General features: G+C 42.5%; 1 protein-coding gene across 5 annotated transcripts in view; it reads right to left on the bottom strand.

Annotated features, from left to right (window-relative positions):
- The window catches only part of cacna1bb (calcium channel, voltage-dependent, N type, alpha 1B subunit, b), a 162693-nt gene that overhangs the window by 31029 nt on the left and 114164 nt on the right, over positions 1-17500 (bottom strand). For all 5 annotated transcript variants that reach the window (XM_083793860.1, XM_083793861.1, XM_083793862.1 and 2 more), the window contains 7 exons: positions 7320-7416; positions 5428-5588; positions 4888-5025; positions 3658-3859; positions 2679-2843; positions 2087-2197; positions 993-1076 (listed from right to left, as the gene is read on the bottom strand). In XM_083793860.1, the coding sequence (XP_083649986.1) occupies positions 993-1076; positions 2087-2197; positions 2679-2843; positions 3658-3859; positions 4888-5025; positions 5428-5588; positions 7320-7416 (958 nt within the window). The remainder of the gene's footprint in view (positions 1-992; positions 1077-2086; positions 2198-2678; positions 2844-3657; positions 3860-4887; positions 5026-5427; positions 5589-7319; positions 7417-17500) is intronic.

Raw genomic sequence — 17500 nt, 5'->3', positions numbered from 1 at the left:
GAAAAATGCATTGGGATTCATTTCCTGGGCCTGGCGTCGTCATGAAAGTCTGCGACGCTCTATAGGCTCTATGCACAGCAGCCATGTTGGAAAGACATTGGGCCTCTTCCTTACTTCCTTCACAGCTGTTACCAATGATTCCAATGAAGTGTGTATGTGTACTGTAGCACAGTGGTCAAAACCTTCTCATTTCAAGGACCCCAACTCTGAGAGTGTACAAATGGAACCTAAAGCCATGGACCCTAAGGGTCCATTTGGTTCCATTTATATTAGGGTTGTCCCAAACCGATCACGTGATCGGAAATCGGGGGCCAATCACATAATTCTTAATTGATCGGAATCGGATCGAGAGCAAAATAACGTGATCGGGACATCCTTAGTATCAATATTATCCATATAAGGGCCGATTCATACTCCTATTTTACAGCCGAATAAAAGTCGGTTTGGCGCTGTAGAGCCTACAATGTGACGTCATTTGAGGTTCGGGAGGGCGGGTACCGTCCTAAAGTCGGCTCTTCGGTGCTACTGAAAATTTCTGACGAGCCTAAATCATTTCGGCACTACAGCGCCGAAACATCCGTAAAATAGGAGTATGAATCGGCCCTTAGACTGGATATTGTGCGTGATTTTGGATATTTTACTATTGTGATATGGCATAAGTGTTCTATAAAAATATAAATATTGGATCAGGAAAAATCGGTATCGGCAGATTCTCAAAATCAAAAATGATCGGAATCGGATCGGGAGAAAATAAATGTGATCGGGACATCCCTAATTTATATACTCCCAGAGTTAAACGCCCGTATGGTTTATATTAGAATACATTTGCGTGAATGTAAAGGAACGAAAGCTTAAATTACTTTAAATTACTTACACCGGTTTTGGTTATAATGCAACCGTAAACAAAAGAAAAAAACAGGACGGTTTCAGTGCCGACATTTTCTCTGGCAGTCACTGTGTGGACATGAATCATGATGACGATGGTATCTTACCTTAATCTCTGTCACCAGGATGTCTGTGATGCTCCCCAGCACGGTCACAAAGTCAAACACATTCCATGCTGCTCTCAGGTAGCTCTACAGAAAGGCAAACAGAAAGAGGGAGATTGAGAACGAGATATAGGCTGACCATATTGTCAATGTTTCCAACCCGGGACCCTTAAACCCGAATAAAAAATAAATAAAATAGATGATCTACATCACAACGAGTTGCGATGTAGTGTAAGCTATTTCCACTACTTTTTCCAACTTATTTGACTATTTTTCCTCTCTCGCACACGCACGCAGGCACACAGGCACGTATACGCACACCAAATAGTGGCATTCCCCTGCATAATAAATGGGGAAAAACAAGGCCTAGATGGCATGGATCTCCAGTGACAGAACAATCTGTTGTCTCCTCAGGACATCATTTTGTCCCCCCTGCTGGTGGGATCTGTACTGATACGGCAGCTGAGTGAGTATAACAACAGACAATCTGTCTAGGCCTGGTGCTTAACAGGTGGAGGTAAGCGGCATGTGAAAAAAAAGAAGCAAAAAAGAAGCAACAAAATGGGGCCTCGTGAATGGAAAGGAGCCATAAGAAATGCCTTGCCGCGGGCCAAACGGCCCCATGTTGGCTACAGAAGATAGATGCTCCCATATTCTCTTCTCCGCTCTCCTTTGTCTCCTTATCTACAGATGCCTTCTATATCAGAAGTAAACAAGATTTTTTTTTTATATTAAAAAAATAGCAGATCTCATCGCGTGTCACTTCGTGCCACGATGTGAGCTTGTAGATCTGCTATTTTTGAATAGCCAGCAGAGCAAAATAATTAAATAAATGGCAGATGCTTTCACGGTTTTAATAGGCTAAAGTCATGTTCCTTGCAGGCCTGGCTGATTCACGATTCTAATAGTCGCAGACCCCTCGGCAAACAGAGATTCGTATAGTTTCGAGCAGTCATTTTACATTTTCTTTTTTTTCTTTATTTCAAAGTTACAAACTGTACCCAGATACTGTACCTAGGGATGCGTGTGGATAACAGCACATTCAACACATTGACTCCAATGTGTTGACTATACCGTACTTTGTGTACAAAGCTCACCAAAGGACCAAAGGCGATGATCTTGAGGATACATTCCAGCGTGAAGAGCGCGGTGAAGATGATGTTCAGGTATTTTAACATGGCTTCGTAGATGACAGGAGCGTCGTGAAACTGAGGGACAACAGAGAGACATTCACATGAAAAAAGTCCTAAAATACTATGAACACTCGTGCATCACAAAGTGAGGGGCGCTCTTATCATCATACATCATGACATTCCGGCCAATCATCTTTCAAACCTTTATTTTTATCTTCAGTTTTTAAGCCCTCAGCCAATCAACTCATCGCTGGGGTACACACACACACACACACACACACACACACACACACACACACACACACACACACACACACACACACACACACACACACCGATGGCGGAGGAAACCATATAAGGCACCACCCTACATCGGGAGCAATTAGGGGTTCTGCGTCTTGCTCAAGGACACTAACTCTGGGGGAGCCCGGCATCGAATTGGGAACCTCACGTTCCCATCTGGCTGCGCTACCAGCCACTCTACCCTGGCCCTGAGCCACTGCCGCTACAGGAAGTGGGCAGGTCTTCTGGACTTCAACATGGCAGGAGCACTAACCTTCATCATCAGCACCAAAGTATTGAGTGCAATCATGGTCAGGATAGCGTACTCGAATGGAGGCGACACCACAAATTTCCACAACTTGTACTGGAAGGACTCCTTGTTCTGGGGCATGTATCGGGTGAGTGGCTTGGCGTTGATGGTAAAGTCGATGCAAGCTCTCTGTGTTGACACAAGGAAGACATGCAAAGGAGAGGAAACAAACAAACATGGACAAGAAAGACAGAATGTTATTAAAACGTCACCTTGAATGAAACTGACATATTAATATGTATGCACTCCAGGGCTTAGGTTTTTTCCACCAGTGGTGGAACGAAACTAAGTACATTTACTATATTACTAATATTAATAATTACTAATACTGAATACTATTATAAAATATATTTACTGCATTGTACAAGATCTACAGTACAACGTGTCGCAATGAGACGCATTGTGAGCTTGCATATCTGCTATTTTCAAAAGATTTGTATACATTTGAAACCTTGCAATGAGACATTCTGCATAATGAGTACTTTCAACTTTTGGTACTGTAAGTACATTGTTATTCCATATACCATATATATATTCCATATATATGTATAAATAAAATAAATAAAATGTAAAATTTGAATTCTGGATTTTTACTTGTAACCCAGAATTTCTATATTACAGTAAGTAAGAAAAACATGATCATCATATTGTGAGGAGGTAGGTTATAGTAGGAGGAAGATTAGTTTTTCTCCAAAAGTGTACAGAAAGTCTTAAAATGTGTCACTAAAGCGGTGCCTTTCAATTGTGTGTGTGTGTGTGTGTGTGTGTGTGTGTGTGTGTGTGTGTGTGTGTGTGTGCTCTACTGGTCACTTTAGGTGTTGCAGGTACCCCCCCCTCCCCCCCCCCCCACACACACACACACACACACACACACATACATACCCATACTGCCTGCCCCCCCCCCCCTTGACACACACACACACACACACACTCTCTCCCCCACCTCGTTCTTCTCCAGGCTGCACTCCGCCATGGCCTTGTCCCCCTGCTCCTGGAAGGTGATGATGATCAGAGCCACGAAGATGTTGACGAAGAAGAAAGGGAACACCACGAAGTAGACCACGTAGAAGATGGAGGTCTCCATGCGGTAGCCCGGGCTGGGACCCTGGTCCTCGTAGGTCGCGTCCACAGAGTGCTTCAGCACCCTGGAGCACAAGCACGCACACACACACGCACACACACACACACACACACACACGCACGCACGCGCACACACACACACACACACACACACACACACACACACACACACACACACACACACACGCACGCACGCACGCAGAAGAAGATGGAGATTTTAGTTAACTGAAATACAATTTACAATTTACAATTTATGCATTTAGCAGACGCTCTTAATCCAGATCGACTTACATTAAGCAAGGACAAAAGCATGGGAATACATCACATAAAAGCATTTATCATGAAACATGCGTAAGCTAAGAAAGTAACAGTGGAATATCTATATAATGAAACTATACATATATACTACTATGCTATACATATGTACTATGGCGTGCTATGACTATATACAATGCAATTATAGTGCTGTCTACATAACATGCTATAAGTCTGTATCAGACAAATAAAAATAAAAACGTAAGACTTTACAAATCCAGGATCATAAAACCAAAATCATAGAGAAAATGTCCTTAGTGTCCGCCAGTATTCTTACAACATAGCGAAAGCTTTAGAAACTATAACTGCAATTCAAAACAAAAAAAACGAATTATAATGAGAAAGTCCCTCCCCTGATCTACATTCAGAGGACATTACTATTGGATACGGTCTGCTGAGTTTAATTGCAGCCAGCGGTGCAAGACATCATCATTACAGAGTATTTAGATGAGATAAACATCATCATACATTATGTTGCTGTTGGGTGGAAACCTTGTATGTCTAAAACCTTTGAAAACCCATTCAGGACGGGAACCCCTTTTGGTGTTTTAAGCATTATCTTATACCCTGGAACAATATTTTCAGATGGGGGTCGGCGGCCAACTACAATATAATTCCGGGGGTCCTTGACATGAAAATGGTTGAGCACCACTGACATAGAAACATAGGTTTTTCACTAAACTGTTTTTTTGGTCTAAATGGGTTAAAATAGTGAAAATAGTCGATCTATAAGCTCACAGCGGGTCGCATGGCGTTGTGAGTGCATGTGTAGACTCACATGGGCCAGCCCTCTCCGGTGGACACGGTGAAGAGGGTGAGGAAGGCCCAGAGAACGTTGTCATAATGGAACTCGTACTTCTTCCACTCCCTGGGCTGTGCCGTCACGTCCTCCCTGTCGTAGTCCAGGAACTGACCTCTGAGGCGGGGAGGACACACACAGGACAGGTACTACTTACTGCTCACGTCTTAAGTAACTTAAGTAACAGTATCAGTAGGCTACTGCAATATAGAAATACTCCGTTAAAGTCCGGAATTCAAAAACTTTACTTGCGTTAACGTGCAACAGTATTGGCATCGGAATGTACTTTAAGTACCAAAAGTAAAAGTGCTCATTATGCAGAATGTCCCGTTTCAAATTTTCAAATGTATACCAATCTTTTGAAAATAGCCTAAATGTATATAGGGATCATGACGTGGTTAAAATACAAATCTAAATCTATGAAGCAACTAAAGTTGTCAAATAAATGTAGTGACAAAATGATCCGGGGCCAGGCACAGGAATAGGTCTTCATCGGTCTTTCATTTCGTGCGTGCGTACCTGCAGTCTCTCTCCAGGCCCTTGGACTCGTCGGTGCAGTAGAAGAACTTGCCCTTGAAGAGTTGCACGGCGATGACGGCGAAGATGAACATGAACAGGAAGTAGACGATGAGGATGTTGAGCACGTTCTTCAGCGAGTTCACCACGCAGTCAAACACCGCCTGGGGAACACGCACGCACACATGCACGCACGCACGCACGCACGCACGCACACACACACACAGCGAGAATGTTACAAGTACAAGTCTGGAATTCAAAAATTGACTTGAGGAAAATTACAAGTGTATTGGCATCAAAATGTACATAAAGTACCAAAAGTAGAAAGTAGCCTTTATGCAGAATGTGTCGTTTAGAGTTTTCAAATGTATAAAAAGCTTTTGAAAATAGCAGATCTATGAGCTTGGGGCTGAAGTGGTTAACGTATGATTTGTACGAATAATCCAAATCTACAATAGTAAATAAAGCAGTCAAATAAATGTAGTGGTGTAAAAAATACAATCTTTGGATCCGAAATGTAGTGGAGTAAAAGTAAAAGTATTGGAAACTGAAAAAGTGGAAATACTCCAGTAAAGTAAAACTACCTCATAATGTTACTTAAGTACTGTACAGTATTGTACAGTAAATGTACCTACTGTAGTTTCTATACATCACTGGAAAATATACAGGCACGCACGCATGCAGGCACGCAGGTACGCACGCACAAGCACGCACGCACACACAAGCACGCACGCACGCACAAGCACGCACGCACACACGCACGCACGCGCGCATGCACGCACGCACGCACGCACGCACGCACGCCGAGAATGTGTCCACTTCGGTAATATGCATCTGAGGTATGAATACACCCACTATATACAGGCATGGACATCAGGGTGGGAAAACCTTGCATGTCCAAAAAACGTGACTTTTCAGGAAATGGAAAAGAAGAAAATAACTAGATTAGTAGTTATTATTTAATCACAAGATCTCGTTAATACTTTCAATCGGTTAAATAGTAGTGAAAGGCAAAGACAGATCTTAAGCACGTTCACACAAACCTCTCAAAAATACCCAAAAGTAGCAGATCTACAAGCTCAAAACGCATCACGACACACTGTGAGATTATAGATTGCCTATTGTCACTACTTTTGAGCGACACTCTTGGACAACGACAGTCACATAAAAAAGTTTCTACCCGACAACGATTATGCATTCGCATGATTACACATGAGTCTCTCTCTCTCTCTTTCTCCGTCTCTTTCACTATCCCATTCCATCTATTTTGTATCCACGTGACAGCACTCTGTTGATCAGGCCTGCGCTGCGATCACTCTGACAGATTAAGTGCTTCGTCCATCTATCAATCTAGCCAATGAATATGCTGCAGGATGAATGATCAGCGGCCAGGCCATTTTTGTTTTGAGTGCCATCCGTCCGTCCTTCCATCTTGTGCCAGCTCGCCACTCTGTGGAGTTGTGTCGTCCGCGCGCCTGCCAAACCTGATCTGTCTCAATCATCTCACTTCTATTACCTCAATGAGATCCTCTGTCTTTTGTCAGGTCCATTACTTTCATCCGATCCACCGGCGTTCCACACACCAGCGGCCGTCCTTTAGTCTCTGGGGCGACGTTTTTGGAGCTCAACAACAATAACAGGTGTCCGTCCGTGAACATGGGCCGCTGGGACATATTTTTCTCATTCGGTACTCACGGCAAAGGGAGAGGGAGGTTGCACGCCGTTACATCAGGATGGATGGCGGGAGGGCATTAGTATGAGAGGCAGGCGACATCAACGTCTGCTCCACCGATGTGACTGGCTTATCATTACTACGATCATCCCAAGAGTTTGTCTAAACACACTTTGATTGGGAGGATTGGGAGTGACCCTCGTTGCCAGCTGGCTTCACTCACCTTGAGCTTGGGCAGACGTTTGATGGTCTTGAGAGGCCGCAGGACTCGGAGAACCCTCAGGGACTTGATGGTGTTGATATCCTTTCCTTTAGTCCCTCTGTGTGGAGGGAAGATACATATTATATAGCTTTAGATACACGATCTACAGTAGGGTCATCGTAAGGTTGTTTGTATCACATGTGCACATACATTATGTACTGTACACATAGGCACACACAGGGATGCGTGTGCAGTGCACACGCTCCCCCCCCACGCATGCACGCACGCGCAGAAACGCCCACCCACACAGAGATGGCCACACTACCGTAAAAACATATGAAAACCCTGTCATCCAACAACAAACAGGGACTAATTAGATGACATCAGGTATAGATACAGGTTGATCTATTCCATTAGTAGAGCACATGCATGTGAGTAGATGTAGCATTCTGCAGAAACACGCGACGAGCGTAAAGGCCTGTTCAGCATGACCTCAATGGAATAGTTGTCTGGCTACGCGAGACCGCTGCTAGAATAACATGGAAGAGGAAGACGCCATCGCTTGCAGAGGAGCTTCTTCGCAGGAACCACTGCTGTCACTTGTGGCGCCGGTCACCACACGCACACATTGCTAACAGGTCACAAAGTGGTGGGATGTGATGTGACACCTACCTATAAGCTGTTCATAATGTATGGCTGAACCGTCGTCCCACATGAGCAGTGACATTGGCCAAGGACGGCGGTGGCGGCAGAGGCATTTTGTTAACCGAGTCACATACACGGTACGATCATCAGCGTTAATTCAAAGTTACAACCGGTAAGATGGAATGTCCTCCTACACAGGTTTTTAACCTCCCACGCTTTGAGCTTCATGCAATACTAACTGTCAACCATGTAGTGCTACATTTCATCAGTGAAAGAGTGGGGGTCGTGTTAGTTATATTAACATACTCCACCATACAGATTGGTTAAAACATTTGACCAACTAAAAAAAGTTACGAGTTGCTGCTTTGTTGCTTTGCTGTTTTGTACAATTTCCGAGTTACAAAGGGATAAATTAACACTGATAATTTTATTGTGCAGACATATTGTGACTATTTATGGTTAGGTTTCTTCATGAGTCTTTGAAAAACCGACGCTCTTTAACAATAACGTTAAGAGCTCAAGAGTCTCGAGAACCTCTCAAGTCTGCTGAACACCCCATAGACCAATGGTTATAAACCATGATGTTCCCCTCCTACTCCGCACACCAACCCCACTCCTTATACTTCCGTCTATCTTTCTCTCTTTTCTACTTCTCTCATCTCTCCTCTCTTCTCTTCTCTTGCTCATGAAATCCTTGCTGGCTATTACCACTATTTATTCTATTAAAACAAAAACAAAGAAACGTATACAGTGAAAGAAAAAGGTGTCAAAGTTCCAAGTGGGAGGGTGGGGGGTTGCTATTCGTCTTGTCTTTCGTTTTGTTTTGTTTAGTCTAATTTTTGTTTTGTTTCAGTTTCAGTTTTGTGACCACTCAAACCCAACTAAAAAACAATTCTGTCCATGTAGTATCAGAACTGTCCTGTTTCCTGCCTGTTCTCTGTCTATGTATTTGTATGTAAAAATAGAAAAAGAAGCATAACATATGTACTGCATTTTTTCCTGTCCATACCCCTCTTCTATGCTCAATAAAAACTTTAAAATGAAGAGCTCAAGAGTTGATATATAATGTGTGACTGTCTGAGTACAACATAGACACACACTGACACAATTCCATTTCTATAGAAACACGATACAATACAGTATGTAATCATTCCAGCTCAGTGGCTGGTGTCCGCCCTGAGATTGGGAGGTCAGCGTTCAATCCTATAACAATGGGACCCAATGCCTCGCTGCTTGGCACACATCAACTGTAGGATTGGAGGTTAAGTCCCTGTGACATGTACTACTAGCGTCATCTTCAGGGGATGTACTTGTAAATCAAGCTGCCTCACGCTACAGAAACAGAACACAGACGTGTAATCATGCACATATGCATGTACACACACAGTGATGGTAGTCACAGTATTACAGCATCTGTATGGTTCACTCACTCACTCTCTCTCTCTCTCTCTCTCTTGACAATTGTGTGTATATATCAACATGAGAACAACAGAAGCTTTTTAAGCCAGCCTGGAGTGGTGCTGGATAGTGGTGGTGGTGGTGTGTGACTGTGGCTCAGGAGACACTAGTGTTGTTGTGTGACTGATACAATAAAAGGGGGTACACTTTGAATATGTCCATTTAAAAGGACCATAATACCGGCAGTCTGGCATGTTTAGGCCATCTACGTACTTACATCCAGAGAACATGTAGGTTATATTACCATACAGTATAATTATTGCTATACACTCCTTCAGGGCTATCACAAGACGTCTCTGTCGGGTGGAAACCTCATGTGTCCAAAACCGTTTCAAATAAAACAAATTGCAAAAACAGCAGATCGGCAAACTCAAAACGTGGCGTTTCGTGCATGCATTTCGAGCTTGTACATCTGCTATTTTTGATACGTTGGTGTGACGCTGTAGTATGGTCAAGTATAGGGCGTTCATTTACAAAATAAATTGGAAGTGAGGTTTCTGCCCCCGACAGCAACGAAGAGAGAAGCAGCTGGTTCCACAAACATACATACTGCTTTTATCTTTCTGAAGGAGGAAGTCTGGCTCTAACAAACTAGCATGCACCTCTCATGCTCTGATGACTTGGTTAGCCTGGCATGCAATCCACTGCAGTCAACTCCAGTCCTTGACCATTTGAGAAAGTCAAACACATCTGGATGGAGAAAGCTGTCTCCCAATAGCTTTCAGAAGAGCCCCGGGCTCGGAGAACGTGTGCGGAGCGCATGTTTGTGCAGCTTGTGTCTAGGTCTGCAACTATCAATTTTTGATTAAACGAGAAGCCGTTTATTTGATTTTATATTTGTATTAACAAAATTCAAGTTTTTTTTATGAAGCCTGAAAGAATTTTTATAATCAACACAATCGATTAGTCTGTAAGCTCTATTTAATAGTTCGTGTAGCACAAATATTACAAAAATAGCCCACCTCGAAGCTCAAAACACATCACACCGTGACGCGCTTTGAGCCAATAGATTCTTTGCTCACAGATTTCTCCCAAAATGAATATTTTAAATTGATTATCATTTAAAAAAATATATAATCTATTCAATTGATTAGTTCCATTAACTATGACACCGGTGCCTGTGTGTGTGTGTGTGTGTGTGTGTGTGTGTGTGTGTGTGTGTGTGTGTGTGTGTGTGTGTGTGTGTGTGTGTGTGTGTGTGTGTGTGTGTGTGTGTGTGTGTGCGTGCGTGCGTGCGTGCGTGTGTGTGTGTGCGTGCGTGCATGCGTAGGCATCAAAGCGGGGCAGATCAGCCATGGTTCTGTCATGTGCTCAGCAGCTCATCAGTGCTGCGAGGTTATCCTCGGTCACCATGACTACGGACTTCTCAGCTGCCCCCTTTCCAGAGCAAGGATCATTTCCTGTTTACAGATGGGAAAACAGACAGCCAATCAGTTGGCTGAGTCACAGGGAAGCGTAGTGGAAAGCATTTACTCAAGTATGGAACTTGAATGTACTTACTTTAAATGTTAAGGTACTTTTACTTTACTTGATCTTTCTATTAATTTGTTAGCTTACTTTATACTCCCTTTCAAAGGTTGAATATTGCAGTTTTTACTCTGCTAAATGTATTTGAAAACGTTTAGTTACTTTGTATGTTTAGGCTGATTATTGCAAAAAGCCCTATTTTGTACTCTGGCTATTCAAAAATAGCTGATCTACAAGCTCACAACGTGTCGCATTGCAATGCGTTGAAAGCATTAATTTGCAAAAACACACACAAAGTTAGAATGATATGGAGATAAGAGGTTTTTTCCTCGACAACATTGTGATATTGCTATACTTAAGTAAAGCTTACTAGAAGCACCTCTTCTACCACCACTGCAGATAAGCTGTACTTGGCCTTCTGTTTCCTCTCACAGCAACAGAGTAGGCATAAGTCTCTCTATTTTTATAATTATGCAGAATGCGTGTCTCGTTATTGATTGACATTTTCTGTAAGCATACAATCTTGTCTAAATACTTAAACGTGCCTTGCGATTGTTTTTAACTAATGTTATTTTGTCATCCAAATCCAAAAGGTAATTTAATAATAAATGAATAAAACATTTACATAAACTACAGTACGATGATCTCTCTTTGTAAACGAGCCAAAAGGAGTCAAGCTTAAAGAACCATGTCTAAAATGTCGGTTTTTAAGAGGGCAAACATATTCGGATGAAAAGGAGGAAAAGTCTTACGATGGAGGTCCTTCTCATATTTTGTGCACTCACTGTAGTCTACTGGCCCATGGAGGCAACAGTGGGTTGATTTTTTTTAGAACAGTCTTCTGAAAGCTATGAGCTGGAGTCACCATGCAGTGTTTTCTCATTCGGAAGGGAAGGCTAATTTATACCACATCCAAAGACAAAAACGATGTGTTTTCAACTGACGCAAACAAACAAACATGTTCAGTTCAGAATACATTATTTTTGTCGTACAATGCGGCCAGTTCGTCGACATATAAATGCAGCCTTCAAGGATAGGTTCACTGATACGAGATCAAGGGGAGGTCAACGCTTCATTCATGCTCCGTCGCACGACGGCGTCGCACGCGGACGATTCCCGATCGACAAGCTCCCGACGACGGCCGCATCAGCGACGCGTTGTGAGCTCGTCGATCGGCTATTTCCGGTGGCCGACATGTCGCACAACGCAGGATAAATCGGGCTTGAGGTAAGTAGGGGTTCTATCCTGAGCCGTTCACGATAGACAATGCAGGAAGTTGAAAACGATGGCTGATAAGAGGAACTAGTTTATGTATTGAGAGTGCAAAGGTCAAGGGGTCAAGGTGGTGCGATGACAAGTGGTACAGTAGATAGCGACAGTTCCCACCTGATGACGCTTTGTTGCGATCTGATGAGGAAGAGCAGGAATACACACACACACACGCGCGCACACACACACACACACACACACACACACACACGCACATACACATCCACCTTTAGACCTGGTATTAAAATACGTCTCCAATACAGTTTGTGGCCACATTATTATTTATCTGGATTATAACACTCATTTTAAGCGGTAGTTCTCAAAGTTTCTCAAGTCGAGGACGCCCCAAATTGATGTATAAATGTATTTGGCCGTGGACAGATCTGCAAGCTCACAAAGGGCTGCAACGTGACGTGTTGTGAGCTTGTAGATCATCTATTCATTTAAACCCGACTATCATTCATATTAGTACACTGCAGTTCAATTATAGATTCCAATCACCCAGTTAATACCTGGTGTAAAGGTGGCCATATTGTATACATCCATACAACAAAAGCATATAGGAGAAATCATGACTGCTTTAAAGACAATAAAACAAGCATAACAAGAAAGACAGAGCAAAAGATATATACATTTTAAGCAGATAACAGTCCGTCACACGGGCAAGAAGATATGCCACTGACTAGCCTTACAAATTGAGAACATGATGAAAGCACATTGTAGTAAGTAAACAATGATCAAAAGTAACACTGGCACTTGAAGTCATTATCGTGTGAAAAGGGATAAATCAACCGTAGACGCAAAAAAAGAATTAAGACTGCTCCCTGAATGTCATCGCAGTCGGGTGGAAACCTTGTACTGTATGTCCCAAAACGGTTATTTTTCACTAAATTAATTTAACCCATGTTCCAATGGAGTCAATATTTAGTACAACAAATGAAAATATGGAGGTACGAGGTTTCGGCCCGACTTGAGTGAAATGTGAATGTTGTTGTTCCAGAAGCATGAACTATCATTTGTTCTGTTGTACTGCGGTGACATCGGGGAGGAGGAGGAGGACGCGGTGCTTGTGACAAGACAAAGGAGATCTGAGGCTGTACCACGGCGCCACGCCTGGCTGTCTGCCGCCACAAGAGTAGTGGAGAGACACAGAGACAGAATGATGGAGTATTGTTGACGATGATGGCAGGGGACATCTATCAGATAAACCCCACCATGAGCAATTTGTCTCCGTCGGATTAGAAACCTCACATGTCCAACACTGTTACGTGGTTCTCGCCGTTCAACTTCAAAAAGTATCAAAAGTCGATAACGAGTCTACGAGCTCGAAAAGGAGCTTGTGGATGTGCTACTTTAGATTAGTTTGTGTGACACTGAAGTGTGATCAAGTAGGGCGTCAATTTAGGAAATAGATAAACACAAACACAAAAAGTTAAAATATGGAGATACGAGGTTTCTGCCCAACCGCAACAATAAGCAAGTCATTGCTGTCTGGCAGAAACGTTGTATCTTCAACTTTTGTTCTTTTAAATAAATGAATAACCCTATGTCTTCGTATGATCATACTACAGTGTCACACTGAAATAGATCTACAAGCACGAAATGCAGCACGAAACGCCACGTTTTGAGCTTGCTGATCTGCTATCAAGTAGGGCATTAAAAAAAACACAAAACGTTAGAATATGGAGATAAGAGGTTTTTGCCCGCGAATTCTGAAAAAGGACACAGATGAGTCACATGATCTGTGTCAAGAAGAGAACAGGACTAAACTGAGACAGGAGAACGCAAGTAAAATCCTTTAACCACATAATAAGCCCTATACAGTGTACAGTATACTTAATCGTAGGGCGAAAATAGCCAACCTATAAGCTCACATTGCATCACATAATGACACGATGTGAGCTTGTACATTTGCCAATTTGAATAAATAATAAAAAAAATGTTTTAAAAGATTTAGAAAGTTCGGTAATTGTGGTAAAAATGTACCTCTCAAGAGTGTCTGTCAGTGTCAGAGTCAGAACATTTTGGGTTTAGGATTATACTGTGGGTTCAAGAAGGAACAGTGTGTTGCACACACAGATTGTGGCTCAGAGAGACAGTGAGGTAGATACGGTAAGAGACAGAAAAACAAATGGACTAGGCAAGCAAACAGGCAGGAATAGAGAGCAGACATTACCCCATAAGACTCCTGAAAGCAATCCAAGCAAGAAAAGGTTGAAAGGAAAGAGCAAAGGAGAGAAAGAAGAAGACAGAGTCAGCAACAGAAGACAACAACAGGTATAAAGTCCCTCCCACACACAGGCCCCTTTTCCACCAAAAAAAACTTTGGTTCTAGAACTGTATCCGTTCTAGATTCTTGGAACCTCTGTGTTCCAGTTCTGAGCCAACTTTTACGGTTCCGAACCAATTCCTTTCCAGTGGAAACGCTCTGAAGTCTGAACTGGTTAAATATTGAGGTGGTGAAAAAAGAACTGAAGCGGTTCAACCCCGGTGGAAAAGGGGCCACAGTGAAATGTAACTCTGACAGCGTAGCTATCCATCTACAGAAGGCATCAACACATAAGAACAAGCGACAGAAAGACAATAAAAGATATTAAGATAAGCTATAAAGCTACAAAGCTGCAGCACACTGGTGACAAAAAGTTCTGAAAGAGGTAGAGGAAAGCAACTACAGTACAGTATACATTTACTAAGCCACTGTACAATTTTGAATACATTTGACTTTACATTGAATATTTCCATTTATCAACACTTCTACTCCGCTAAATCTCAGAGGCAAATATTGTACTTTTCACTTCACTACAATTATTTGACATCTTTAGTTAGTTACTTTGTGGATTTAGATTATTATTACAAAACATAACAGTACCAATTAAGCCCTCTTTTATACTTTGTCTGATCATCTTTCAGAATAGAGATGTAGAGTGCCCAGCGTTTTTTGGACATCCCCAGACTTGGGCACCACATGGGTTTATTATAAAGATGTCCTGGGCGAGGCCAATGCGTTTGTGTTCTTACTCAAGTGAAATCCTTTACTCAAGTAAAATATGGTGACTTTTACCGATAAAGTAATAAACAAAATTCAGAGTTCTTCTTACACCACTGATAGAAATTCAGAGACAAATACTATCTGTGCAGTCCCAGCTGGAGACAGATTAAGAGACAGAGGTTGTTGAGATGACATTTCTCTGTTGACTCCAGAGAGCTTTGTACATTTCAACACGCTTATTATTAAACTGCTTTGTTGGTCTGTGTGTATCATTCTCACCCACTTTTCTCTCTTGCAGCACGGGGACACACACACACACACACACGCACGCACACACACACACACACACACACACACACACACACACACACACACACACACACACACACACACACACACACACACACACACTACACACCGTATTATCCTCCACTACAATTTTCAGCTGGACCACATTTGAGAGTATTTCATTTCCGGATAGTGACTTATATCCTAGTGAAACGTGGGCTTGCTATAGCCAAGTAATTAAGATTGGACATTTTGATAGTAAAAACTAAAACACAATTTTAATTTGGGATCTATTGTTAACCGTGTACTGTGGATATTGTTGCTGTTGGGCAGAAACCTTGTATCTCCATATTTCATTTTTGTATGTCTTGCCTTTGTCATACAAGAAATTAAAAACAAAAAGAATAATAATCTAAATCTAAACATACAAGGTTTTCAGCCAACAGCGATGATATGCGGGTGAAAAACATTTAAATTATGGCTCGTCTACAGTATAAGGTCAAAATCATTGTGAAGCTTTTCTGCAGCATTCCCCCCGTCCTTCACCAGTTCAAAAAGAGGCAAGTGTTCTTTGAACTGCTAAAGGACACATGTTGGTCATACACGGTTTTGTCTGTTTTGTTTCGCAGCAAGCTCTGGTTAGCTGCAGCTCATTGTATGTTATGGCCAATTTATCTATTCATTCTTGACCATAAAGTCTATTTTTTTCTAGCTCTAAATTACAGTACTATACTCCTTGCCTCTAATTCCGAGGCAGTTCCTGTGAAACGGTTCATTGTAAAGACAATTTGTACCAGGCAGCAGGAGCATGCGCACGCACCGGCGTGCACGTACGTATATGTGCCTGTGACACATGTCTGGAATAGCCTGGGCTGATACAGTAGTAGCGTAGCATGCATATTAGTTGTTGGTAGGCTACTTAAGGAAAACAACAGCCTGCAGTTGGTGTTGCCAATTGAGTGTGAGATCGGGGAGGAAAGGCCCGTTTTCCTCTCTACGCCCCCCACCCACACACCCAGCGGTATACTCATTACCCAAATCCCACACGGCCCATTAGCTCACCCTGGGGGGCGCGGGGGTCTCATGCAACGCTGGAAGATGATTCTGAGACTAAATGTGTGCTAAAATAACACCAGGGCGTCTCTGTTCAACATGTTTGTGCAGTCTATGAAAGCAATCCTCCAAACAGCTTCCTCAGACAGCTTGCTAGCACCATACAGTCACTGCAGATATGCAGTAGCAGTGGTTCTCAAACAGTTTCCTGTCAAGGACGCCCATATTGTCATGTATTTTTGGCGGCGGACACCCATCTGAATACCCACATGGTTACCCACATAAGAGAAGATTTGTGTTTTTCAAAATTATTACACTCTTTTTTTCCACGATTGTGTCAAGAAAATTAGCAGAACTACGAGCCTGTAGATCGGCTATTTTCGAATAGTATAAACTAGGTTTAAAGTGGTTAAACCTTTGATGCGTAATTTTGCTGAGGACCCCACTTTGAGAACCACTGCTATAAGAGCAGGACCACGGTAATGGGACAAGCCTGTGAAGAACATCACAAGGCTACTGTACATCATTTTTTTATATGACTAAGTCATATCAAAAGTCGGCCTCCTGGTGGCGCTATAACAGGCCATTCTGGAAAATTTGGGGCAGAGGTTCATCGTTGGCATCCAGGGAGTGTGCGTGCAAAATACGGTCGGTGCCGGGTTAACGGTGCTGGTAACAGACGGACGGACACACACACACGGACGGAGTGCAAAACATACTTTCTCCCCATGCATTCGGCCTGGTGGAGACAACAATCAATGCCACATCAGGGTTGAGGTTGCTGGTTTAATCCTACGTACAGGATTCAGCATGAAGCTCTCTATCACACAACCATAACTTGAAAAATTCAGAAACCTTAGTGCACTATTTTGAATCAACAGCTTGTTCATGTGTGGATACAAGTTTCTGTAGTCTTCCAATCTCCAGTCCACTGATCTCTAGAACATTTAAACCTGACATATACTTTGTTATCATCTCATCTCAAGTTGTGTCAAGTTACAAGAATTCACTTCATAATAAACTCAATGGAAAA

This window comes from Protomyctophum parallelum (assembly GCF_964188405.1).
Source record: "Protomyctophum parallelum genome assembly, chromosome: 21".
Classification (NCBI taxonomy): Eukaryota; Metazoa; Chordata; class Actinopteri; order Myctophiformes; family Myctophidae; genus Protomyctophum; species Protomyctophum parallelum.
Note: the sequence above shows the minus strand (reverse complement) of the source record. Positions and strands in the feature narration are given on the sequence as shown.